This window comes from Suillus clintonianus (genome assembly GCF_016758775.1).
Source record: "Suillus clintonianus strain FC179 chromosome Unknown DEU56scaffold_25, whole genome shotgun sequence".
In the NCBI taxonomy this organism is placed as follows: Eukaryota; Fungi; Basidiomycota; class Agaricomycetes; order Boletales; family Suillaceae; genus Suillus; species Suillus clintonianus.
Window position 1 is genome coordinate 371,803 of NW_024539249.1, and position 23,698 is coordinate 395,500.

Sequence of the window (23,698 nt, forward strand, 5' to 3'; positions counted from 1 at the left end):
TGGCGAAGATGTTAACATTTGATATTGTTGCCCAATAATTGCCAATGAAAGGTGCACCCGGCTGTGGAATCGTGGTTCAGGGCGGGCATATGGGGGACTGTTGAGAAACTTTCGAGCAGCGAGAGCTTTGAGACTTGTGAGAGGTGGGAATAAGGTTGGAGAATGACCGTCGACAAGCAGAAATTTGTAACGAGGCTGACTGGCACCTTCTCCGCTTCGGACCTGAGAAGTTTGGTGGACGAAAGTTTGAGAAAAAGAGACAGTGAGATAGCTCGCGATGTCAACACGGGCGGCGAACATGGAGGCAGTGGAGAAAAAATTGGTAAATCGCTGTTGGATCTAGATTCCAATGTAGGGAGTGTTTTCACAAAGATATGGTGGTATCGCACATAATGTAGTAAAGAGGATGGCGGTATGTAACAATAAATTGTTTGTGCGTTTGCCAACACGTCAGTCACGTGCTTTGAAAGTCAACTGTATAAGATTCTTGTGTAATACCACTCCCCACGATTGATGGGATGACAGTCTTTATCTAGGTATGATTACTACCAAAGTCAAGGCAGGTCATTCAGAACATTTGATGTCACTTTGAGAAACTCGGACGCTGACATCTGATATCGACCGATTTAGATCGAGCAAGGTGTGGTCGACACCAGATGTTCCTTATTGAAAGCACGAGGAAGCTGAAGCTTGACTGTCAATGAGAAGAATAGGCGGGACGAACGTACCGCCGTCCCGGGTATACCATGGCTATAAGTACCTTCTCTCATGCCACAAGATAAACGTTAACGCCCGTCATCATCCACCTGACGAAATCCACCCAAGCTCTTGATATCACAGCAATGCCCTCACTCAAAGTACGAGAAGGCGAAGCCGAGTTTAACGTTCCTGGTGCAGGCAAGCCCTGCAAGACTTGGTACAAAGTATATGGTACTCTGCCCCATCCACAAAACCCGCCTCTTGTGGTACTTCACGGCGGTCCTGGTTCAACCCACGACTACGTTGACGTCCTCTCCGAGCTCACGCGTCTATTCGACGTACCCGTCATACTTTATGATCAACTCGGCAATGGACGCTCCACGCACCTCCAAGAGAAGAATGGAGACGTTAAATTCTGGACTGTACAGCTCTTCGTTGATGAGTTGCACAACCTTCTTAACCACTTGAACATCCACGACAACTACGACGTACTAGGGCACAGCTGGGGAGGGATGCTGGCATCAGAGTTTGCAACGCGTCAGCCAAAAGGTCTTAGGAAACTAGTGATTTCCGACTCACCAGCGAGTATGATGTTGTGGGTTAAGGCCGCAACCGAGTTGAGGAAGGGGTTGCCGCAAGAAGTACAGGATGCGTTGAATAAGCACGAGGAGGAAGATACAACAACGCATCCAGAGTACATTGCGGCAACGAACGAATTTTACAAGCGACATATGTGTAGGATCGACCCGATGCCTAAGCCCCTTCTCGACACGCTTGCATGGACAGACAAGGATCCAACCGTGTACTTGACCATGTAGGTGTTTCGTCGATTCTAAGCCGCGCATCTCCAACTTTCGTGGCACAGGAACGGACCGAATGAATTTTACATTACCGGCTCTCTAAAGACGTGGAGCGTGATTGACCGGCTGCACAATATTCAAGCGACAACATTGCTCATCAACGGAAGATACGATGAAGCACACGACATGGTCGTGGAGCCCTTCTTTCAGCGCATCCCGAAGGTTCGATGGATACAATTTGCAGACTCAGCACATGTTCCGCAGCTGGAAGAGACGGAAAGGTATATGCAGGTGGTATGGGCCTTCTTGCGGAGTTGAAGTACTGGAAGTAAAGAAGCAGCGTAAAATAAATGGTGATGGGCTATACAGTGTATGAAAAATTATTATGAGACCGAGGTGTAACATCCATGGATTGTCGAGAACGTACAGATCGGATGACATTGCAATGGAAAGAGAAAAGAGCGAGCCTCCAGACTGCAAATCGATTCATCAGTTGAGCACTCACATAGCCCGCGGACCTCGACTCGCCAAAAATATTGTTCACATGACAAGAGTTGTCAACGGCTTGTCTGAGAAACTGTGCAGAGTCTGGAGACCACATCATGGGACGCGTCTTGTGAACAAGTTGATTTGATCTCTAAATGTGTCCAGGCTCATCACGTGACGTATGCACACGGTCGCGACTCACGGTGACAGCCATTTCGGTTCAAACAAAGTTCAAGTTTGAAATTCTGAACTTGCTTCGAATTCCTTCGTTAAACTTCGTTCTTCTGCAACCTCCTTAACATCACATTCGCTCTCTGTTGCTCACAGCTCTCATTTCTTATTTACAGCGGTGCAAAACCCCATCGATCTGCCTCAGAGGCAAGCTCGAATCGATAATTGTATTTGTTCAGATACATCCATCATCCATGATAGGACTCACGCTCTACGATGTCCTTGCGATCCCAAGTACCGCTTCTACGGATGATGGTCAGCCCTTCTAATCTGCCACGTAACTCCGACGAAGTAACTCTTCAATTTCAATCGCAGTGAGGAAGGCATATAAACAGAAAGCTCTTGAAACCCACCCTGACAAACTTGAACCTACCGTGACGGAGCAAGAGCGCCGTGCTGCAGAGGGAAGGTTTAGAAATGTACGGGCGGTCTGAGCTTGGTGCGAATGATACTGATGCTGACGGTATGATTTTTGTTCAAAGGTATGCGATGCGTTTGAGGTGCTTAGCGATCCGGTGAAAAGGAAGGTGTGTATTCCCCATGCTTATGTCTTTCCTTAGATGATGGGCGCTTACATATCTTCTGGACTTAGGCCTACGACGACCGCATTCAGCTGGCTCAGAACAACAAGAAAATTTGGGATGAGCAGCACGACAGGCGGGTCAAGACGCGTGAAGAGTGGGCACGTCAAGCCAAGGAACGCAGCGAGGCGCGTATGAAGGACCGTGCAGATTTCTATGAGAGCCTCAAGCGTATAAAGGAGGAGAAGCAGCGATATGTGGAAATGGTTGAACGGTTTTATCAGGAGCTGCGCGAATGCCACCCAGAGTGGGAATCGCGCAGGCAGGCCGCGCTACAGGTACGCTACTCACATTCATGTTTTGCGAGCATCGTCCAATTTGATTATTTTCATATGAAGCAAAAAGAAATGGCGGACAAAGGCCAAATACCGCGGCGACACACAACTCTCATTTAGTGAGGCGAATCCGAAGGACAGTTTTCATCTTACGGTTCGTTTTGGCAGATATTTTGCTTTATTTATCTCCCGGCGCTGGAGTTTTTATTCGCGATACTGTTGTATTCTATACTTTGCTTCCTTCTGCGATCCCTTGTTGTTCGATTCGAGGTTGTGTTTGTGTTCGTTCGTTCATTGATCTGCCCGTGATTTATTTGCTATAGTCTCCGTGGACATCTAGTGACAGACTGTACATACGGAACTCCAATCTGTCGGCTCAATACAATCTCAATGCCATTACAGCCCCACTGACTTCTGTCTACTCTTTGCAATCTTCCCTACATCATCCACCGCTCGTTTCAGCTCGTTCAACCAATCCTCACTATTCTTTGGGACACAAATCAGGCCTTCTGTCACCGGCTCGTTCAGCGGAGGCCCGTGAGGATAGCTCTCCAAAGGATGTCCGAGCTGCAGCTTGTCCTCCATCTCCCTCGCAATTGCAGCCCTAGTTCTCCCATTCACGAACGTGATGTACCTCAATCCGGGGTACACATGCTCGTAACACGCATTCAGGTGTTCTAGTCGTTTCAGCACCTCTGGGGGTGTCTCCACCCTTGTGGTGGCGGAGAGGCCGCCACTTTGCTCTTTGGCACTCAACGCGGAGAGTTGTTTGACCTCCCCGATCCTAGGATGTGCGATGATGAATTCTGCCTGATCATCTGCATTCCATGCGTGAATGATAGCGATAGCGCGATCTATCAGCGCGTTAGTGGGGTCTATGGGTCCAACAGGTGTAACCCAGACGGATTGGAGGAGCTCCGGGACGAGTTTGGTTGTCAAGATATCAGAATGTTCGCATAGTTGGATGAGGATGCTAGTTAGGTCAGTCTGATTTTCGTACATATCGCGAACAAAGCGTGTCAAAAATTGAGGATAAGGGATGATGGATGATGCCTCGGTGACAATCCGTGGGGGATGGTGGTCAGACGAGATGATAACTAAAACGTGGCTAGGTCACCAGGTGCGATGAATTGCATTTGGGTTGTAATTTTACCGAATTTGCAGCGTACTGAAGAGAGGCAAAAATGCAGTTGACTAAGTCGGGCCGAACCCCTGAGAACTAACTTCATCACCGTGACTTGCAGCAGAAGCCCCTTGGACATATATAACGATGCCGTACATGTGGATTTCTTGCAACAACCAGCCTCAATACATTCCCGTGTGCATAGGCTCTACTGGAGTTACAGCTGCTGACTATATGACCCAACCATTCATTCTTCGCTGGGGCATTATCTCAACTGGCAGAATAGCCAATTGCTTCGTAACAGTACGTTCCACGATGCCTGTTTATTTCACTTTCTAATCGATCAAGTGCGGCGTAGGATCTTCTTGTTGATCCCAAAACGTCCGTGTCACCCTACTGTCTATCGCGAAACCCAATGACATTGTTATTTTAAATACAGGCGTAATGTCACTGATGTGGTGCACAAAGTGACTGCCGTTGGGTCGCGAAGTGTCCAATCAGCGCAGAAGTTCATCACTGAATATGCCAAGGGTGATCAGTCAATCAAAGCATATGGCAGTTATGCTGGTGTCTATGCAGACCCGGTAGGTAGAATATCGTCACAGCACCAACCAAGCTAATAAAATGTGGGGCAGAACGTCAATGCAGTTTACATTGGTTCGACTTCATTTCATATCTGAGTCGATCTTTACTCACCGGGCGTGATTTAGGCACACCTCATACTCTGCACTATGAAAATGCACTTGACGCGATTAAAGCAAAGAAACACGTTCTTTGCGAAAAGCCCGTGACAACAAACGCGGCAGAGCTTCGGTCGCTCCTTGCAGCTGCAAAAGAGCATGGTGTATTCTTTATGGAAGCGCTCTGGACACGCTTCCAGCCTCTTACGCTTGAGGTCAAGAAAATTTCGGAAAGTGGTGTATTGGGTGCACCATTGGCTCTCCAAGCCGACTTGTCAGACAACTTTCAGATTGACAGTGAGTAATGCTGTGTTATTTCAATTATGCCATATCTTATGGGACACAACAGAACTTCCTAAGACTCACCGCATCCTGGATCCTGCCCTTGGTGGCGGCGCATTACTAGATCTGTGAGTACACGAGGCAAATCATTTAGCGGATAATCTGACTTGTCGCAGGGGACCATATCCTCTTATTTGGGTAAGGCAGCAATTGTTTTTGCTTATGTTCCTTCCAATGACAATCGCAGGCCATTCTTGCCCTGTACGAGCACCCTGCCAACCAAGGAGCTGCTCCCAGCAACGTCAGTGGAACAATGTTGAAAACCCCTCTGACAGGGGTCGACCGCAACACCTCCTTCACGGTTACCTTCGCAGAAAGGGGACTGGCTGCACAAGCCATTCTGTCGTGCAATCTTAACGTCCATGGCCACCAGACCGGTGTTGTAATTCGGTACGAGAAGGGTACCATCGCGATCGCAGCGCCAATATACTGCCCGAAGAGCTTTACTGTGCAGTACCTTGAAGGTGACAAGGTGACAAAGGAGGAGACGAGGCGATTCGAGTATGTTGGCAATGGATGGCATTTCCAGGCCGATGAGGTTGCGCGGTGTGTGCGTGATGGTAAGAGTGAGAGTTCACTTTGGGGACATGATAAAAGCCTGGTGGAGATGGGCATCTTCGACGAGGTCAGGCGCCAAGGAAACTACAAGTTCCCACCCGGTGTGGAGAAGGTCGTGTAAGGGACATGGACGATTGGAAGTTTTGAAGTTTGAACAATCTGTACATATATTACTAGTAGTTCGTTCGGAAGTGCACCTGCCAGTACAATACATCACTAGTACTTGGCACGCAGCAAAATTCAATTGCTTTGATTTTGCGTTCACGTGACAATCACGACGCGAGTTGCGCACGCAACCAAACATACAAATTGAGATACGAGCTCTTGAAATCTTCCCAACCGCCCGCTCAGTCAAACCATACCCACTAAGAGAACTATTCACATTTATTCAGGATGAACACAGTCTCTTTCGTCTCCACTACTGTCGCTCGAGTTATCATCACTGGCGTTCTTTCAGCGGTCCTCTTCAACACAACCGTGGTTCGTCACACTCGTCATGCTCTGAAGGAGGCAGAACAGAGTTCCGCAAAACTCGCCATCGCTACGTTATGCATCTCGACATTAGCGCTTCTCCAAGCATCTGACAGAATAGCTTGCGAAGTTCTGGGGCTTGTAGAGACCTGTCCGCCGATCAATGAAGGGTGTTCCTTGGAGACCGCCGTCGAGGATCCTCGCTCTCCTGCGTTTTCGCACGAAGATACCGATGACTTCAAGACTCCCTTATCATCGCCGTCCATCTCATCTCCGGGGAACAGCTTAGACAGTATCGTGACCCTTGCCACCTCCTCAACTGTCTCCAAACTTGGCAATGTCTTCAGAGATATGACGCCCGGTCCTCCGGCCAGCAGCCCAAGTAATAGCTATGATGATGTGGTGCTGCGCAAGGTATGATTACTCATCTTTCCTAGAGGTTCTGGTAACAATATTTTCCTCTCAGTGGACAGCGGAGACGGTGCCAGAGTTCAGCACCCCAAATGCTCGCGCGTCTGACAATATTATCAATTCAATCATCAAGCGAATGAAATATCTCTCAATCTCGGATAGCCGTTCTTTCCCCTCAACCCCAACCCGATCTTGAGGTCACGAGCTACCTGTCAGAGCGCCAACGCATCCACACCTCCCATCTTATTACTCCATAACTTCCTGCACAGACTAGCTCGTGTCACCAGCCTGCATTCACCCTTTCACAGCCCTACGCGTAAGGTTACCTCGCTCCTCTTTTCCCTGCCTTGCACGTCAAGTTCTAGCAAGAAGATGTAAACATAGCACGGAAGCCAGCTTCTCTTCTAGAGTATCATTTCCTGACAATTCCTTATCTTTATTACAACTTGATGATGTATCACACGACACTTTACACACCTGCACTATTTCACGTTATCGATCATGTATCATTAATCATGATTCTACACAATTGGCCCATCTGCGATGCTGGTGACTCGCGAGTAGTCAAATCACGAATAAAATAACGGGTTCAGCTGCCAACGCAAGGCAGAGTGTTTACTCATCTAATTGCCAACAGTCGTCTGGTATTACAACAGCAACAGACATACCAGCTGGCGTCCATCTCTTGGACACCAGAGGGCAAGTGCACAGCTGAGTAAAAGACAAAAGAGAAGACTTGGGTGTCTGGAACGCCCTAGTCTCCCGTAGTCAGACTCATCAGAAGAAAGGCAGTTCCTTCTTAATGATGAGAACGCCCTAGACCTGCAACGAACAAAAAATAGCATCCAACGTCGGTGAGATTCAGAATCTACCAGCCCTTCGTCTGTCAATCGAGTGAGGATCTTGCCACGTTTTCTCTTCTTCGCTAGTGCACAGCCGATGTCGCTACAGCTTGTGCAACTTGAGGCAACGAACACATCGATCGGATACATGCAGATCGTGATCAAATCTCGAGGGGGCCGCGAACATCCAACAGCGAGGCGATGGATGCTAGTACAGCGCTGCTGCTGCCTGTGAATAGCGTGGCGAGTTGGTGGTGGGTATGGGCAATCTTTGTGTGGGACCTGCTAAATATCTCAGCTTGAACTTAAATATGGTAGCTCTAAACTTTGAAAACAAGGTTCGAAGTGGAACTTGCACGTACATGGATATATGACTTGCAAAGTTGAGTTCAATGAGGTCAGGACTGAGCAACACATTAGCGTGGCCTTTCTGAAAAGATCGTCGCTTGCTAGACAAAATCTTACAGGCGGTTGTCGGGTGCACCCTGGCCAGAGAAGATGTTCAGCTGGATGGGTTCGCCGGTTCCTTCGAATTAATCAAGAACGTCGCGCACCCGTGATGATCGAGCCAGATGCTGCCAAATATCATGGGTTGCCCATCATGCACGAAACGCTTGAGACTCTCAGATGGCGAGAATGAAGTTCAATGAAGCACCAAGTGAGCTCGTTGATATCAAGTTGCGAGACTCACGGACTTGCCAAGGACAAGGCACCACAGGCACCTTTATGCAATTGATTGGACGTCGGGGTCATGGAGTTGGGTGGGGACTCCTGGTACCAGCCACGTAGGACAGACAACCAACATTGCCCCAACGATCTCAAAACTTTGCCCTGCTAATTTTCTCTGTTTCTGGCTGGGGATTGCACAGATAATATATAGGTCTTCCTGAATCCGAAGACCTGGACGAACTTGATATCTTGATTTGAGTTTCGGTGAGCACGTTCATTCTTGAATACAAGTTAGAAGTTCCGTTACTTACGCCGTAGTACTACTAGTCATATCGTAACCCTGAAGATGGGATTCAGACAAGGCGCTATCCTCGCATCGTGCTCTTTTTTTCTTGGTGAGACCTCAACTCATATCTCTCGATAGACCTAACTTAGTGTTTCTGCAATAGGTGTCCTCTTCATCTGCTTCTTTGTTGATTACCGCATTCTGCACCAGGATTTGACGGAGGAGATCATCACAGACGGCTTCCAATTCTATGCCACTTTCTTCAATGCACCGCCCGCAATCAAGGTTTGTCTTCCTTTGTCAGGAGGGATGATGCTCACCGTCACAGGCGGTGCTACATGGCTTCATTGGGGTTGGTATTCTCGGACTTGTAGCAAAACTGGTTAAATGGGATGAGAGCGCCATCTTTTTTGATGGATCAAGTCTGGGTGGGGGCCAAATTTTGACCTACTCCGATACGCTGCTCAATATTTCAACTAGCGGCTTACATCTTCGCAGTATCTGTCTACCTTGGAGTGACAGTTCCATCTTTGCGAACCATTGTCACCCCCGTTGATGTCGACACACGTGCGGACCGTATCGAAGCCATGCGAATACTCTCAGCAGGTAACACCATCATGATGGTAGTCCTTGGTGCCATTCTCGTGCTTCAGGTAATGATCAGACAATTTCATTCCTCTTCCATCGTGCGACGCTCGCTTTCCCGCGCGAAGCCAGTCAACCCCCCATTTTTTAGCTCGGCTTGAAACATTTATTTATAATATTTTCTGCCCGAGGAGCACATCGCGGAACTCCGTTTTATTTCTTGTGTTATCCCCCCAATATCTATTTCTGACGTTTTTTTCTCTAACAGGGTGGACAGGAATACGCACGCCGTGCAGAGGTGAGAGAGCTGGCGAGGATCGAAGAAGAGCTCAAGGCCAAAGGGAGTGCCAGTGCTGGGAAAGACAAGAAAGAGTAGACGCTTTGCTGGTGTGCGAAGCGGGAGGTCGGGCGTTACTCAGTAGCGTTCCCTGACTATGGACAACTGTCATTGTCCATCTTAATTCCGCATGCTTCCCGGTATGCGTTTGGCATCGAACTATCTAGGAACATCTGAAACGACGAAACAGCAATCTTTCGTTACTGCTGATGTTTTCAGTAGTATAATGAATTGCCAAGTATCATTAACACCAAGTACTAGTACTTGTTATATATTTTGATTGGTTTGTGTGCATATAGTGACCGAGCGGATCGTGAATAATCTTAGCATGTGACACCATGTCGTTCAATGATTTCGGAGGGGCCACAGCCTGGGGCGAGCCTGAGCAGCAACCTGGCGACATAGTAAAGGATGCAATACGGAAGGAGAAGATTCTCAAGTCAGTTATCCTTCGACTATCTGACCACAAGCTTCTGATTGCCCTACAGAGAGATTTCAGCCGCACAGGGCGATTTACAAGGTACTTCTTCCTGGATATCACTGGTTCACGCAGTCACCAATCTCGCATCTTCAGCGCTCGTTGCACGAGTGCATAGCGTCCAGTCGGACGTCGACAAACTCACGTCCGAGAATTCGACCTTGCAGATGTACATCGACAACCTGACCATGCAAATGGCAAAGAGGAAGTAATCCTTCCAATAATTTGCATGTGATATGTGAGTCATGATCGAGCTCTTATGCACTACACGCTGTTGGTTGAACTTTTCATTAGACTGCCATCATGCTGTACGATTGGCTTTTTCCTCTTGCTCGTTTGTTTCGCAGAATATACCCTTAAGTTTCTCGGCCTGAATTAGAAATTCTCTATTTTGGCGTCCAGCACGGGTAAACCAGATCCTGTGGAACATGCTCAAATGCGGAAAGGGTCGAATGTCATTTGACGGGGTGAACTAGACTCGCACTGCTTTGATCAAAATGCCATGACGCGAAGGTCTTCTATCACGGCTGTACATAGCCAGATCTAGTCTTCCTGACCGAACAATCCTACCCGCGATTGAATACATTCGTTCGGCAAACGGGACGGCGATGTGGATACATACCTTCTCGAAGGCGTCGTCCGTGAGCCGTACCATTCCTATTCAGAGGCCGTCTATGATCGGCCAGTCTTCTTGCATTCGGTAGTAACGTCAACAGCAAAGGGACAACTCTCAATGGAGGTCAAGTCCCGACTCGTCACCATGATTTGTAGACCCGGAAGCCTGGCAAAGCACAGCGTTTTAATTGGTTACAATTGGTCCATCAGCTGGATGTTGATTCACGTCACCACTGGACACGCTACTCTGTTGGCACCGCGGCGCGCTGATGTCAGGTCCAGGATCCAGTATCATTGTTCTATCTTTGTTGTCCTTCTCGTCACTCCGCAGGTGAGGAATCTGATACTTGATTCTTTGGTTTGATGACGGCGAGAATGTCCCCTTAGGCTGTGTAGAACTATCGCTTATCTGGTTGAACAGGCGCTCTCGTTGGCATGTCTTCTCTGACATCTCAACTACATCTGAGACGAAAATAAACCCCTGTTTTGACAGACGGCGCCGGTTTCTTTCCGCAGATATGAACATGTTCTTGAAGACGTTTGTGCTTGACGTTAGGTGCCGTCCGGTTCCTTCAGGGCCAGGCCCAAGATCTAGCTTGTGCTCCTATTCAGCACTGCCAGTAACATTGTTCTAAGGTGAATATGGACTCGGAGGGTGAAAGAGCCACAAACGTAACAATTATTTTGCTTTTTTCTATTGTGACTTAGACTCGGAAATTGACGAAGAATGCTACAAGAAGAGACTGGTCAGGTGTTGAGGACTGCTACATGAACCTTGACGAATGATTTCAGTCTTTCTTTTGGCTGCTCATGCGAATTGATCGACTTTCTGTTTGGTTTCTTGCTAGTTTCCTGATTTGCTGTGTGTCGGCTCGCCCCCGCAGAGTTGCAGAAAGCTTGAGACTTTGCTCTTCGTTATTCATGCCGCCTTCGAGCTGTTTTCGTGTTGGAGCAGTGATGAAGGACTTGAAAGCGCTGCGGCAGAAAGTAAAGGAAAGCTATCGACGGGAAGGATTCGTGGTTTACTGAAGAAAGTATACAATGGGAGAAGTCATCTCCATCTCCCTCCTGTAAAATCAGTAATGTATCGACAAGCTGTGCCGGACAGACACCAAATCGACATGGCCCGTCAAACATTCGTCGAGCACTCGCCTTCCTTGCGCCCCTCTTCCACGCATATCCTTACAGTCACCACCGCTCGCTAACACACAACCCCTTCAACATCCAAATCTCCGCAATTAACTCCGCGTCCTACACCCCCCCTTTCTTGTCCCTATGCATTGCCTTGCTACTAAACCATGTGGTTGCTCTGCGGGTTCCGCCGCGCCGTTATATGTCCTTTGCAACCTCTGCAGGTGGGAAGTAAGTCCAGTAAGCTCGATCTCTCGGCTTTGTGGGAACGAGGGCGCGAGATACCAAGCTGGCGCTACCGACCTCGCCGTGCGCATAACAGATATCCGCGGCACTTGAATGGACTTGTAGGCGCTGGTCTCGGACTTAACAAATCCCCTTCTGATTTCTTATGAGAAAATCAAGTAGCTAGTGGTGATGGTGTATTCGATGACAAATTAGCCTACGAAACAACATTGTTAACATTTGTCCCTGCTTAACAAAACAATTACCCAATGATGGGGGATGAGTGTCAGTCATGAACAGCTCCTTAATTTGCGACTCCTTACTGGGGCCTGAGGCCCCAAGTGAGTTACACTCAATCCAGTGGTCGCGCCAGCATAGAGCAAATAACAAGATACGGACCGTGACGGCGTCGCCAGCCTCGAGCCAAATGGACCGAGGACTTTGTGCTTGGGGATAAACAAGCCCGCCTTCTTGTTCCATGGGTTTTTTCCTCTCCCGAGAAAATTTCACGCGCTTTAACATGAAGCAGAAGAGAGTCCCGAGACGAAAGGTGCCATCAGCAATGAAAATCATTCAGCCAAGGGGGAAATTAACTGCAAAGCATCACCTGTGCGAGGTATCCGTTGCCGCCAAGCAGGCACGCACACGAACACATTTGGGTCTTGACAGAACTGGCAGTTCTGACAAGACTCAAGAAGTTGGTGTCACCCTGCAGCGCTTCGCGAACGGCATCCTCGGAGTTGAACAGGGGAAAGTATACCTCTCGGCGAGTCTGAGGATAAAAAGTCACGTCAGGCAGGTCAATTCCACGGCCGTCATGGTACTAGCACACACCAAGTCCATGCATGAGTAACGACTTGGAACGGCCAGTGGGATGGTAAATGAGAGTAAATGTGTGGCAAGCCTGATGCTGTTCGGGATATTCCTAAGCTTAGCGGGCTTCTTGAAGGTTCCTGTGGCAAAGCGGCAGAAGGAGGTTAAGTACAAAAGTAGACATAACCGACAGACTTAGCAGGTCCGGCGGGGGCAGGCGGCGGAGATTTCCCGGAAAATATTGCCACAAAGCCAACGGCAACTTCCTAAAATCATCCGCGAAAGCCGACAGCGCCACTGGCAGCTACCTTCACTGCTGTCTCCTCAGCATCAGTCGCATCACTAGGCTATCCGACACCAACACTAACTTCAAGTAGTCTGGAAACGCACAGCACTTATCGTGCATGTTATCATCCAGAGTCAAAATTCTTCTCACTTGGTGCAGCGAGAATGGTATCCAAATCGATCCTAGAATACAAGTTCGGGAAAGTAGAAACCATCAAGAGTTAGCCGGTAGGACGGAAAGTTCCTGCAGTACCTCCTCGCGCGATCGCGGAATTAGCGTGTACTCACTCGAACACCTCATTGATTGTTCCTGTTCCCGTGAGTGTTTGGTTTGCATATCTTGGCCTGGATGGTTGCAATTCCCAATTTACTGGTTGGCTGTGAGTCTTGCAAGCCAAGATGCTCATACAGCGGAAACCTTCTGCCAATATTTGGGGTCATGGGCATGGGTACCCCACCTTCTAGCGTGGAGGAGTCATTCGAGAACCAAGATGTGACAGGCTCATACGTAGGCCGAAAAGAAAAGAATGATGATGTTCCTTCTGAAACAATCCCGTCGATCCAATTCTGATTGTTTATTGTTGATGTAGTCGTACGCATTCCGAAGGCAACTATTCTCTCAACAAAGTCATGCTTCTTCTCTCAGGACATTACCTCTGCGCCGTATGGCCATGCTGCGCATCTTGCATTGGCTCTCGCCCTGTATGGTGAGATGTACGTATTTTTCATATGCTTCTACGACTTTGTCTACAACTTTTAGCTCACTCGCGCATTCTGCTCCGCTCCCTGATTCGCCTCGTTCCCACACTGCTCTGTGATGCCGCTTCTTGGGCTCTCACAACGTTCTACAACTATACTTGACGCAAAAATGACACCTGATCGAACGAATTAACCGGTTCCATGTCGCGTGACAATTTATGACTTTCCCTGGCTCTTGGATCTGAATTACTCCTATCCGGATCCACCGTCTTACGCTATCTTGGGGTTCATCGTGTATCAAAACCGCTTTTTTTGCCGTGTCTCATGCTGTGAGTGTAGTTTGCGAGGCCAAGATTCCAAATGGTTCGGATACCTCCAGAGCCTGCCGCGGGAAATTGTCGATATAGCCATATTCTGGGGTGTCAAGGACGTTATCGACTTCAGGTCCTGTGTGTGCTCAAACCGCGGACGCACAGCTCCTTCGCAAAGTGCCATTGGAGCCGCTTGCTCCAGTGCGGAATTTCCCGAGTGTGCTACGTCTCTCCAATACCTAGACGGTAAGCGAGCTCGGATGTGGCTTTCCTGTGCAGGAGCCAAAATGGAGCTAGATGGCCTGACGGTAAGTCTGCTGCCTCTGTCAATTTAATGCTTTGATATGCGTTTTGTGTTGTGGAAGATAATCTTCGTTTCGAGTGCTGTTTTATCGATTGGTCCCGCTTTTTATGCTTTGCTTCTTTTTCTCAATTGATGCGTTTTGCTTGCGAGACGAGATTGACTTGTGCGATGATCGATTCCGGGATGATCCATGATATTATCGCCTAGTCGGGAAGTCAATTGAGAAGGGTATCACAGGATTGGACCAGCGTGGCGCGAACGCATCATGATCTCGGATACATCCATGACTGATGGGTTTAGTGACATCTCGAGGCGGCCACGCTCTCTATACTTGGGCATGTACATTGGCGGCTTGGCCGACTGATGCGCATGCTCTACACGAGCTCGCTAGGTCATTATTTCCATTACCCTCCACCTTCGTGGATCACCCGCCGATGATCGGTGCCATTTTCCACGGGCACTTATCCCTTTGACTTCCATTCTCCCATATGGCGACGCACGTTTTTTCCCGTCTCTGCTAACTTCTGTGAATTTGACTTATCTTATGTGCAAACTACCTTGTCAACATGCCTTCTCCTCGTGTTCTGGTTCAATGTATGTTTTGGCTCGATGCTACTTCTAATGATGTCTGGTTGCTAAATTATTGTTGAGATTTCACTTCTGTCTCTTTATGCCCTCTTCGATCATCTGCGACTCATAGAAGAGTCCTTCGCCTCGGACTTGATCCATGTTCAAGTGCCAAACCGGGTCTTCTTCTTGGCAAAATTAGTTCTTCAGCCCTACTTGACATTTTGTTACCCTGAGATTGGGGAGTACCATTTCTACAATGGCGTTGCGCCTGTTATGCCGGTTTTTTATACCCTTTGATGGCTACTCGAGCTCTATTAAATGCGTCTATCAGACCCTTTCACTTCTTGTAATCGATTCTCCCCAATCCCCTCTTCGCGTTCTTTGATTATCATGATGTATTCTTCCATTCCATTTCTGGCCTACGAATCCCACTTGGTCACACTCCAAGTACTGCCTAGTAACTGATCACATTGACCCGGTAGGATGAAATACGTCAATACTACGTCTCTATCGTGGAACCCACGCTACACGCAGCCTTTGGCAGACTTCGGGAAGCGGAGGCCGAGCACAATGTCAATGTGATATCAGGAGATGGGATTCCACGTCTCGATGAATGCAGCAATGAGTCGAACTCAGTGGAACCCTCGCTGCCTGGGTTCTGTCACGCTTACTCCCTCGTGTCTTCCCGCGCGTTTTTGGTGGACGCGTATCATGGTCTTGCGATGGTGCCCATTGCTGATGCGTGAGTGACTTTCAAAGTTTATCTTTCTTTTTTGAGCTTGGATCCGTTTTCAATGAATGAATGGCATGATGCCATCGCGGAAGTCCATTTTACGTTGGACCCACAAATAGTAGTTCCTGGAGTGAGCTAGTCGACCTTCATGGGGTTATCGTCCTGATAATTTGCGTGCCCCGCAATGTGCTATCCTCCGAAGCGCATCAATGATGATGCTTCTAGCCGAGTATTATGGTTTGTAGCCTGCAAGCAGTGACCCACTTGGTGTAGTCAGTTCTAGCTTGCTTTGCTTGACGTCTTCGTCCGCTCGCGGCATCCCGGCGGCAATTCATAATACGTCAGCGACTGTAATTTAGACTGGATTGGATGACTCGCCGGCGGCTACCTGACGCTATGGAGCAAGTGTCAGGATCCGAGCCCTACAAGTGAATGCATTTTTTAATTGTCGGGTTGGCCACCACGTGCACCACATCCTACTACTTGTCTTTTTTCAGTCTGGCTCATTTTTTTTTGCTTCCTCCGCTAACAACTTTCCCAACAGATTCAATCACACCAACGAGAATCATGTGCATATGGAGGTGAGCCCATCAGCATTTGGGGCATGGACTCGTGGACCGTTCCATCTTGATCCGACTCGGACATGTTAACGACGTGGTCGTGGGTCGCGTGACACTGTCGTCTTGCTAACGCATGCTCTTCAACATTTCATTTATCGCAAGGGATGCAAGCTGACTTCAGTGTTCGTTTTTGTAGAGCGACTTTGATGTCTGTGTCGAATGTGGATCTCTAGCGGAGTGCGACCATGATCACGAAACCACCCATGCCGTTCCTGCCCGAGGGGCCTGTTCGCTTCCTGGAGTCCCCAAACCTGATCCGACGCTTGAGATTGATACCCTTGACATGTGTTCTGTTAAGCCCATTCTACCTCACTCTGAGGTATTCAACACATACGGATCGCTCTCAAACGCCGAGCTCATTTCCAGGTACGGCTTCACCCTGCCGGAGAACGAGCACGATATCGTTAGTTTAGGTTACGGCTCCTTCTCCGCCTTCATCAACAACCTTATAGGTGTTGTACACTCTTCCGCCGACGGTAGTAACGATGCCGACACGCAGGGGCGTTTAAAGATCAGGTACGGGAACAAGCGGAGAGATATGGTGGATGAGCGGTAATGTTTTAATTCCAGAAACTTTAGTTTGCCTGACTGCGGCGTATTGGGTGATGAGCGCGGGATAGGTGAGTACGTTGTAGAACGGCATTCTCCGTATATTTACCGCATTCGCGTAGCAGACGACTTTGCGAGCCTATTCTTACGAATATATTCGCATCTTGCCAGTCTGTGGACCACTGAACCCAGATGGGACGAAGCAGGTGACACTGGAATGGTCTATAATGCTTCCTCAGTCTCGTCACCATGGTCTCTACGGGATGATCCAGATTCTGCTCTTCCCGAAGCTTTCAACATCAATTCCGAGGGAAAGCTGACGCATACCCTGTGGCTTTTCTGCGTTCTTTTTGCTACCTGCATATGCTCGCCAGAAATCATGACAAATTTTGCCCACTCGATTGTTTCGAGTGACAATGAGCCTACGCGCCAATCGTTTGTGGAAGACGTGAAACGGTACCTCGTGGATGTGCAGAACTATGTCGACAATGCCACGGAAACGGGAGATGATGACGAAGAAGTCTCTATCTCTGCACGTTCGGACACCCCCTCGGATGATCGGGACGATCCCTTCATTCATGTCACTCAAAACCATATGACAACCGAAACCGACGCAGGCGGAATATCCATGAACGAAAACAATGTTCATGCCAGCGCGCAAGATAGTGCCTGTTTCATATCTAGTCTCCATGCGCCAGCCAGCAGGTCTCTGGGTCTCGACCTTCCCAGTGGGATCAGAGCCGGTGGGGACGCATGTTTCCTTGCCCGTGCGTACCACACAAGTGAGTTGACGTCGTAATTATACGATGGCCCTGCCGTATCACCTCAAGCTCAAACGTTACTAGATGTGCCTTCGGTACCTTCAAGCACATCACAAGCGATGGTCTGGAGCAGTCCGCGAAGAAGATCTAGTGTGGTGGAGGAGCGGCCCCCAAAACGTTTACGGCACTCAAGTCCCCATACCGTGGTTAGTCAGGAGGATCTGCCCTTGGATATATATGGAAAATCAAAGCGTACAGCCGCACCCATTGAAGAAACAATCAGCACCGGAAATTTAACTGCCATCGCAGGACGCGGACGGGCGACGCACACCCATCGGGTAGCACAAACGCTTGCTCTTATCGTGGTACACCTTTGCCAGCACGATACCGGTTCCGCGCACATATCCGATGTGAACGCTGATAATTTGACTGCAGCGGAACTTGGAGAGCTTTTAGATGTGAGTTCCTAGACCTCATTTTCTTGGATTCTCAATTCGTGTGGGGCACGTCTCGCGAACAATTGGCATGTTGTCTTTCGCGAGTTTGCAAGGCATGGGGCTTGCAACGTGATTTCTTGTCAGCGTCCGGGGGAGTTGGTTGCGGAGAACGGCGCGCTAGAGAAGCGGCCTTTTATCTTCTTGTGTTGCGTTGCCATGGTCTTGCTGTGATTTGCGAGGATAGACGGCATGACAATTGAAACATGAGCGGGCGGGCTTCTCTTCATGTTTTCTGCTTCCGTTTCATATCATGGTTGACACGGCGAATCAGTCTTCACACGGTCAATCCAGTGCATGACTTAGAGCCTCATACTCTGCTTATTTGGGCAGGGTGACTGTTTCCAGTATTACCTCCTTTCTGCCAGGAGTTTGGCTCGAACACCGCGTATCCTTGCCCCTTTTGTCTGCAGGGTAAATACTTCCTGTGTGTGTGTCCCCTCGGATAGGGCCTTGATCGGCGTTCTCTCGTCTTTCACTTCCTGTGGAGCCGTGGAGCGGGGACCACAGGTTTAAGGATAATATGTGCATTCCCCCGTTGCTTTCTTCTTGGCCACTCGAACTTCGCAGACTCCAGCTATGAATGGACGAGGCGAAAGTCCGACTTATTTTTTCCCTCGCCATCTGAGCACGACGCTTTCTACTATTTTTTATCAAGCGCGCGTTGGTCGACATGACGTCGCTGAATCTTATTCAAACTTTACTTCTTCCATTGTTCTCCCAGAATATACTTATCTCGAAGCGGGTCATTATGCTCCAAGGGGTCGTAACTTACCTCTCGTTCTTGCGATGCTGCCTTCCTACGTTATGCACCCGACCCATCACTTCATGTCTCGCCTCCCTTGCCGTTACAAGAACGAATTTGCTGACCCCTGTCCTTTTGTCCTCAATTAGGTAACACCGATGCATATGCATCGGACCCGAGCGGCGGTGCTACTAGCGCTGAGCGAGAAGTCTATTCTGGAGAGCTGCGCATCCACTTGGGGTGCAGTCCTGGAGAACATTCCAGACAACATTAACGAGGAGTGACAACGCAAACTCTAGCGGAACTTGCAGTTGACGATAAGGTATGCACCGACAGTTATCAGTGATACACTATCGCGTCGAGCCTGATCCAGTTATTAGGAAGCTTCTGTGTGGGCAAGTACGTCCGTTGCTTGTATTTGGCAAGAGAGCAGCATGATATGACAATATCCGTCGCTCGCTGGAGATAATACGGCGGGGAGTGGGGGTTGACAAATTCTAATTCAATATTGACATGATCAACTCCCTACGCGATGCACCGGAAGTAGAAAAGTTCCTCAGATCTGCCCATGGATGTCAACATGAGCATGAGCATGCGAAGGGAAGAATCCCTGAGTTGAACGGACGTACGAAGTTATGTGCGCTTGTTCAATAAGTGCGTCGGCACCGCAATCGAGGTCGTAACGGCTTGCCAGGGTCTTCCGACGGTTCTACTGAGCATTTCTAGCTGCCGCATCGGTTGATCGAGAGTAAGGTCCTAGCCATACACAGACGTAAGGAACTTGGCGAATGAGCTAATAGGTGACCCGCCGATCAGACAATAGTCACAAACTCTCGTATCGTATCACACCATTAAGTTCTCGTAGCATAGCAATGAAATCATGGCGCATGCCCCGACTGGGATGACTCATGGCCAAGATGCCAATGAGTGGGAGACAAGATACGGATAAGGTTACATAGCGCTGGCGTCGGCTTAGGGATCAATGGTTTTTGATTCGTGGCGTTACAGGGCGCCACTTGTGAATCTATTTGGCTTTGGGGGCTGAAAGCCCTGACTGATGCGGCGGCAAGTCGAAACCAAGATTTTTAAATGAAGGGGGGTGGTGGCAGGCGACTATATATGCGTATCTGAAATGATATGTGGCTTGTTGAATGATATGCCATATCGGAGGATCAATAGGCTCATTCTTGCTGGTTCCAGCGGTAACCGGTCAATGAGGATAGCTTCAAGGCAACAAGATAAAAGTCAAGTTGGGCAGATCATCATTGATGGAAAGTCAAGGAAAATCTATGTTTGTCGACTTGGGAAGGTGGCGGTCGGTCTCAGTGGCAGAAGTCACACGGAGAAGATCACTGACGGTGAAGAATTGACCCAAGATGAGATGATGATTCAACATGACCATGATACGTATTGGCAGGATAAGGGCGGGAGCGTAAATGAAAGGGGGGGGGACTTCTTTTTCATGAACTGCAGTGCCAGAGGATACGTTGATAGTATCATGCGATGAACTAATTGCGCATGTATTTGGTGAGGAAGCGAGAACCAAGTTGGGGTTAAACTCAAACCTTGCAAGGTGCCATCAAGGGTGCATACCAAATACACACACACGTATACCCAAAAACACTTAGTCTACGTGTTCAGCGTTTTTTTCTTCTTTGTCCACAAGGAAGTGGACGATAAGTTAGGTGGCGAAGGTGGGCATTTCGTGAGAGCAGAGAGTTTGAGACTTGTTTTCGAGGGCTTGAACGTTGAACTACGGCAGAACAACGGCAGACAAGGTTCCGCCAGGCAAGGTTCTCACCAACTTGGTTCAGATACGGCAAAGAACTAACCCAAGGTTCCTGTCACAGGATCGCTAGTCAGGGTGCTGATATGCTGACTTGCTTGTTCGTTTCCCTATAACCGGTACCGGGAAATGGGTGAAGGTCCCCCTCTCCCCTGTGATGATGAGGGAGGGGGGGGGGACGGTACCCTCCTGGTCACGCCGGATAGTGCCGACTATGAGGGTTGGTTACAACTTTTCTTATCTTTCTTCAGAGGTCACTCTGGTGAGAAGAATCATAATCAAATTCTTTTCTTGACAAATAAAATAAAAATAAACAACTAAAATAAATACTTTAATTAACTCGTTTAATAAACACACGATCTCGATCGTACTTCCCAAATTGGGTGTTGTGAACGAGAAGGGAGGGCCCTTATAAGAACGTTCACAAGAAATGAGGGGGAAGCAGTTGCTTGCCTTGCCCTACTCAGAACATTTTCAAGTCCTCCGCAGAGCTCAGCTCAGCTCTGAAGCTATCCTCCTCCTCCTCTCTTTCAGTATTTACAAGGCATGGACGTCGACTGGTGTCTTTCGTGTGATCGCAGACTTGTAATTATTCTTTCCCTCTTCTCCTTGATCATATCTAACTTCAACTACAGGATGGTCTGACGACCGCTTCAGGTCCATATTGCTCACCAGAGTGTCTTTCATTTGCTCAACCAGCATCTAGGCTCGCTGCTCCAGTAGCGACTCCTGCACCCAACACTCACCGCATTCATCAATGGGCTGCCGCTATCCCGCCGCATGTACCTGCTGGCGCACCCTCTTGCCCCTTTGCGGAGGTATCTGCTTCAGCATCCACTCAGTCAACTCGTCGTTCCCCTTCACCTCGTGCCCGCTTTCAAGCAACGCCCAAATTGATTGAGCGTACATCCGCTACGGCACCCGTCCCAACACTCTGCGTTTCATCACCAGCCCAAGTACGACCTCTCCCCCCCACGCGCAGCACGCACTGCGCTTACTTTAATGGCAATACGGCGTCCAACACCACTGCCAGCATGAGTGAAGCAAGCACTTCCCTTACTAGTCTCTTGAGCGAGCCGCTCGTGGCTACTCCAGATGAAGGTGACTCCCCCTTCGGCATTGGCGCTTTCGTTCGCTCGTGGGTTCACCGCGACCGCGAACATGCCAAGTCCACAAACGAGGAAGTCGTAGAAGAGATCAAATCATATTTCCCACCATATTTATCCTCCAAGACCTCGCCGCCCCGCCAAAAAAAATCCAAGATTATCCAGTCGCCTCCGCCTGCCCCCATCATACGCCAAAAATTCGCCGTTATGAAAGCAACTCATTTTAATGACCGTGACCGCTCAACACCCACTGACTCCCACACCCCTACGCCCGTTGTCTTTCCTTCATGCCGGGCTGCCGAGTTTGACTTGGATGACGACGACGACGACGAGAGTTTCGTGCCCCAGGCTCACTACCACCACCACTTCCAACAGAAGTACGAGCCTCAGACGCGTTCTCCTTCGCTCTCCCCTTCCAACTCGAGTTCGGGTTCCTCCATCCTCCTGATGGCGCCGAAGCGAGTGGACGCCCGAGGTCGTCGCGGCGGTCGTGTTATCGCGCCATGAGGTGCTGCGCGTCTTTTTCATTATCACTATCACCCCTTCCTCACTCAGCATATTCGCAAAATCGCCTCGTGCCGATAGGCGCTCATTCACGCAATTGACTTATGGACTCTCCCTCGAAACGAAAAAAAAATCCACCTCATGGTTGTTGTTTGTTATACTCCCCCCTTTCAAAACCCAGGAACGCTCTCCGTGCATCTTGTACACCACTTTTCCTTCTCCCTTTCGACGCTTGCTTGACTTTTTGAGCACCCCACAATCACAATCATTCAACTTTCTCGCTATTTTTTTCTTCTTCGCACACACACACTCCTTCTCACTCCTCACACACTGTATATACATGCATATACACATAGATCTCGTTGCACTTGCATAAACACGTCTCACTCCTGGATATGGTATTTGATTTATTGTACAATAGATTTTGGCAACAAGCCAAACGGAATCGATTTTGAACAGATTTTCTGGTTGGAAACCTATGAAAAAGATATTCTATACAGAACATATGTGAAACGTGGGTAGAATTCTGAACATGGTTTGATTTGAACAAGTGATCGTCGAATGCTCTGCTTGTTGGTCAAAAGGCAAATAAAAAAACGACGATTCATGTGATCTGCAACTTGCGGAACGACCCTTGTACGCATTCATCCATCACTGTCACTTGTCAACTTGCACTGCATGTGGAAAATTTTTAATTCTGATTGAATGCCGTCCCTTGGCTATAGCTGGTGTGGCATCCTGTCCTGTCTGACACTGACAGTAGTATCGCTCTTCGCGGGAGAGGCCAAGTCCCATAGCCGCGTGGTGCGGTAGACGATCTTGGAAAAAACGCGGGGTTTCGCTGTCAAAGAGAAGCGAGAGAAATGCTGGAAATCGCCGTTAAGACGTCGGCGTTGAAAGTGTCGACGCGGCAAGGGCGATTCCGGTCGAGGAAGCTTGATGCTATCAACAATGGTGTGCCTGGAGGCGAGGGTCTAGGTGCCCCCCCCTACGTGAAAATCGGGAGCCGCGGCAAGGATGACTTGTGGGTTTCGTGTTTGAGGACACGTATGTACGTATACGGTTGGGTGACATGTTGCCGATCTGGAGAGACGCGAGAAAGTCGGGTGTGCTGACAGTAGCGCCTGGGGCTAGAGCGCCCCCCCTTCACGCTTCGTCCGGTGAATTATGAGGTGACGCGGATTCATCCGAACATGCTTGCGTACGTGGAAGAATCGCATGGAGAGATTCTGCCGTGGCGGAGGCCAGGGATTCCGAAATATCTTTTTAATGTCTGCGTCAGTTCGGTCGAGCTCGCTGCTGGCAAAGATGGGCAGTCGGAATTTTCCGATTAAAACCCTGAAACATGTTCTCGAGGGAAACGCTTGCCGATTTGATTAACCTGACAGCAGTCGTTATACTTTGTATTATGACTCTGGTAGTCCGGTTCTCGCAAGTATATCCCAGGCCTAGGCCATAGCATCGTGATTCATACGTTTTTACCGTAATCAATTGAATGGTAGTAGGGTTCAACTTGAAACTTGACTCTCATCATGGCGTTAATTCGGAAAGTTACGCTTCGCCTAAGGCTCCTAGCCTACTGCGCAAAGTGAC

The 23,698-nt window shown here is 48.9% G+C and overlaps 10 protein-coding genes across 10 annotated transcripts; 8 read left to right on the plus strand and 2 right to left on the minus strand.

The window, feature by feature from the left end:
* Positions 1-471: 471 nt before the first annotated feature.
* Positions 472-1,949, plus strand: DEU56DRAFT_796270 (Alpha/Beta hydrolase protein). The gene is made up of 3 exons (XM_041352885.1): positions 472-559; positions 631-1,513; positions 1,565-1,949. Exons 2-3 carry the CDS (start codon positions 843-845, stop codon positions 1,815-1,817), a joined length of 924 nt encoding a protein of 307 aa, XP_041209882.1. The 5' UTR covers positions 472-559; positions 631-842; the 3' UTR covers positions 1,818-1,949.
* A 260-nt stretch (positions 1,950-2,209) lies between these two features.
* On the plus strand, positions 2,210-3,330 carry DEU56DRAFT_276279 (DnaJ domain-containing protein). The gene is made up of 5 exons (XM_041345429.1): positions 2,210-2,471; positions 2,532-2,635; positions 2,699-2,743; positions 2,809-3,075; positions 3,136-3,330. Exons 1-5 carry the CDS (start codon positions 2,411-2,413, stop codon positions 3,190-3,192), a joined length of 534 nt encoding a protein of 177 aa, XP_041209883.1. The 5' UTR covers positions 2,210-2,410; the 3' UTR covers positions 3,193-3,330.
* On the minus strand, positions 3,331-4,251 carry DEU56DRAFT_276280 (Oxo-4-hydroxy-4-carboxy-5-ureidoimidazoline decarboxylase). Its single transcript, XM_041345430.1, has one exon. It carries the CDS (start codon positions 4,072-4,074, stop codon positions 3,469-3,471), a length of 606 nt encoding a protein of 201 aa, XP_041209884.1. The 5' UTR covers positions 4,075-4,251; the 3' UTR covers positions 3,331-3,468.
* Positions 4,252-4,267: 16 nt separating this feature from the next.
* DEU56DRAFT_796280 (uncharacterized protein) lies at positions 4,268-6,011 on the plus strand. Its single transcript, XM_041352886.1, has 8 exons — positions 4,268-4,498; positions 4,554-4,576; positions 4,635-4,779; positions 4,831-4,852; positions 4,906-5,172; positions 5,225-5,285; positions 5,334-5,355; positions 5,405-6,011. Exons 1-8 carry the CDS (start codon positions 4,343-4,345, stop codon positions 5,894-5,896), a joined length of 1,188 nt encoding a protein of 395 aa, XP_041209885.1. The 5' UTR covers positions 4,268-4,342; the 3' UTR covers positions 5,897-6,011.
* Positions 6,012-6,112: 101 nt separating this feature from the next.
* On the plus strand, positions 6,113-7,110 carry DEU56DRAFT_276328 (uncharacterized protein). Its single transcript, XM_041345431.1, has 2 exons — positions 6,113-6,660; positions 6,713-7,110. The coding sequence occupies exons 1-2, from the start codon at positions 6,169-6,171 to the stop codon at positions 6,851-6,853; spliced, it is 633 nt and encodes a 210-aa protein (XP_041209886.1). The 5' UTR covers positions 6,113-6,168; the 3' UTR covers positions 6,854-7,110.
* Positions 7,111-8,318: 1,208 nt separating this feature from the next.
* Positions 8,319-9,684, plus strand: DEU56DRAFT_276331 (Shr3 amino acid permease chaperone). The gene is made up of 6 exons (XM_041345432.1): positions 8,319-8,432; positions 8,496-8,563; positions 8,618-8,739; positions 8,783-8,882; positions 8,935-9,107; positions 9,308-9,684. The coding sequence occupies exons 2-6, from the start codon at positions 8,515-8,517 to the stop codon at positions 9,413-9,415; spliced, it is 552 nt and encodes a 183-aa protein (XP_041209887.1). The 5' UTR covers positions 8,319-8,432; positions 8,496-8,514; the 3' UTR covers positions 9,416-9,684.
* Positions 9,685-9,714: 30 nt separating this feature from the next.
* DEU56DRAFT_755032 (uncharacterized protein) lies at positions 9,715-10,066 on the plus strand (the record flags this gene model as incomplete). Its single annotated transcript, XM_041349883.1, has 2 exons — positions 9,715-9,815; positions 9,865-10,066. 2 exons carry the CDS (start codon positions 9,715-9,717, stop codon positions 10,064-10,066), a joined length of 303 nt encoding a protein of 100 aa, XP_041209888.1.
* Positions 10,067-11,257: 1,191 nt separating this feature from the next.
* DEU56DRAFT_900677 (uncharacterized protein) lies at positions 11,258-12,338 on the minus strand (the record flags this gene model as incomplete). Its single annotated transcript, XM_041356522.1, has 3 exons — positions 12,092-12,338; positions 11,727-11,988; positions 11,258-11,444 (listed from the first exon to the last, which is right to left on the minus strand). The coding sequence occupies exons 1-3, from the start codon at positions 12,303-12,305 to the stop codon at positions 11,258-11,260; spliced, it is 663 nt and encodes a 220-aa protein (XP_041209889.1). The 5' UTR covers positions 12,306-12,338.
* Positions 12,339-12,924: 586 nt separating this feature from the next.
* Positions 12,925-19,245, plus strand: DEU56DRAFT_796308 (uncharacterized protein). Its single transcript, XM_041352887.1, has 11 exons — positions 12,925-13,241; positions 13,514-13,637; positions 13,962-14,241; positions 15,290-15,549; positions 16,085-16,121; positions 16,297-16,676; positions 16,731-16,780; positions 16,832-17,491; positions 17,555-17,928; positions 18,859-19,031; positions 19,090-19,245. Exons 1-10 carry the CDS (start codon positions 13,043-13,045, stop codon positions 18,991-18,993), a joined length of 2,499 nt encoding a protein of 832 aa, XP_041209890.1. The 5' UTR covers positions 12,925-13,042; the 3' UTR covers positions 18,994-19,031; positions 19,090-19,245.
* Positions 19,246-20,937: 1,692 nt separating this feature from the next.
* Positions 20,938-22,584, plus strand: DEU56DRAFT_796322 (uncharacterized protein). Its single transcript, XM_041352888.1, has 2 exons — positions 20,938-21,080; positions 21,131-22,584. The coding sequence occupies exons 1-2, from the start codon at positions 21,042-21,044 to the stop codon at positions 22,106-22,108; spliced, it is 1,017 nt and encodes a 338-aa protein (XP_041209891.1). The 5' UTR covers positions 20,938-21,041; the 3' UTR covers positions 22,109-22,584.
* The last annotated feature ends 1,114 nt before the right edge of the window (positions 22,585-23,698 follow it).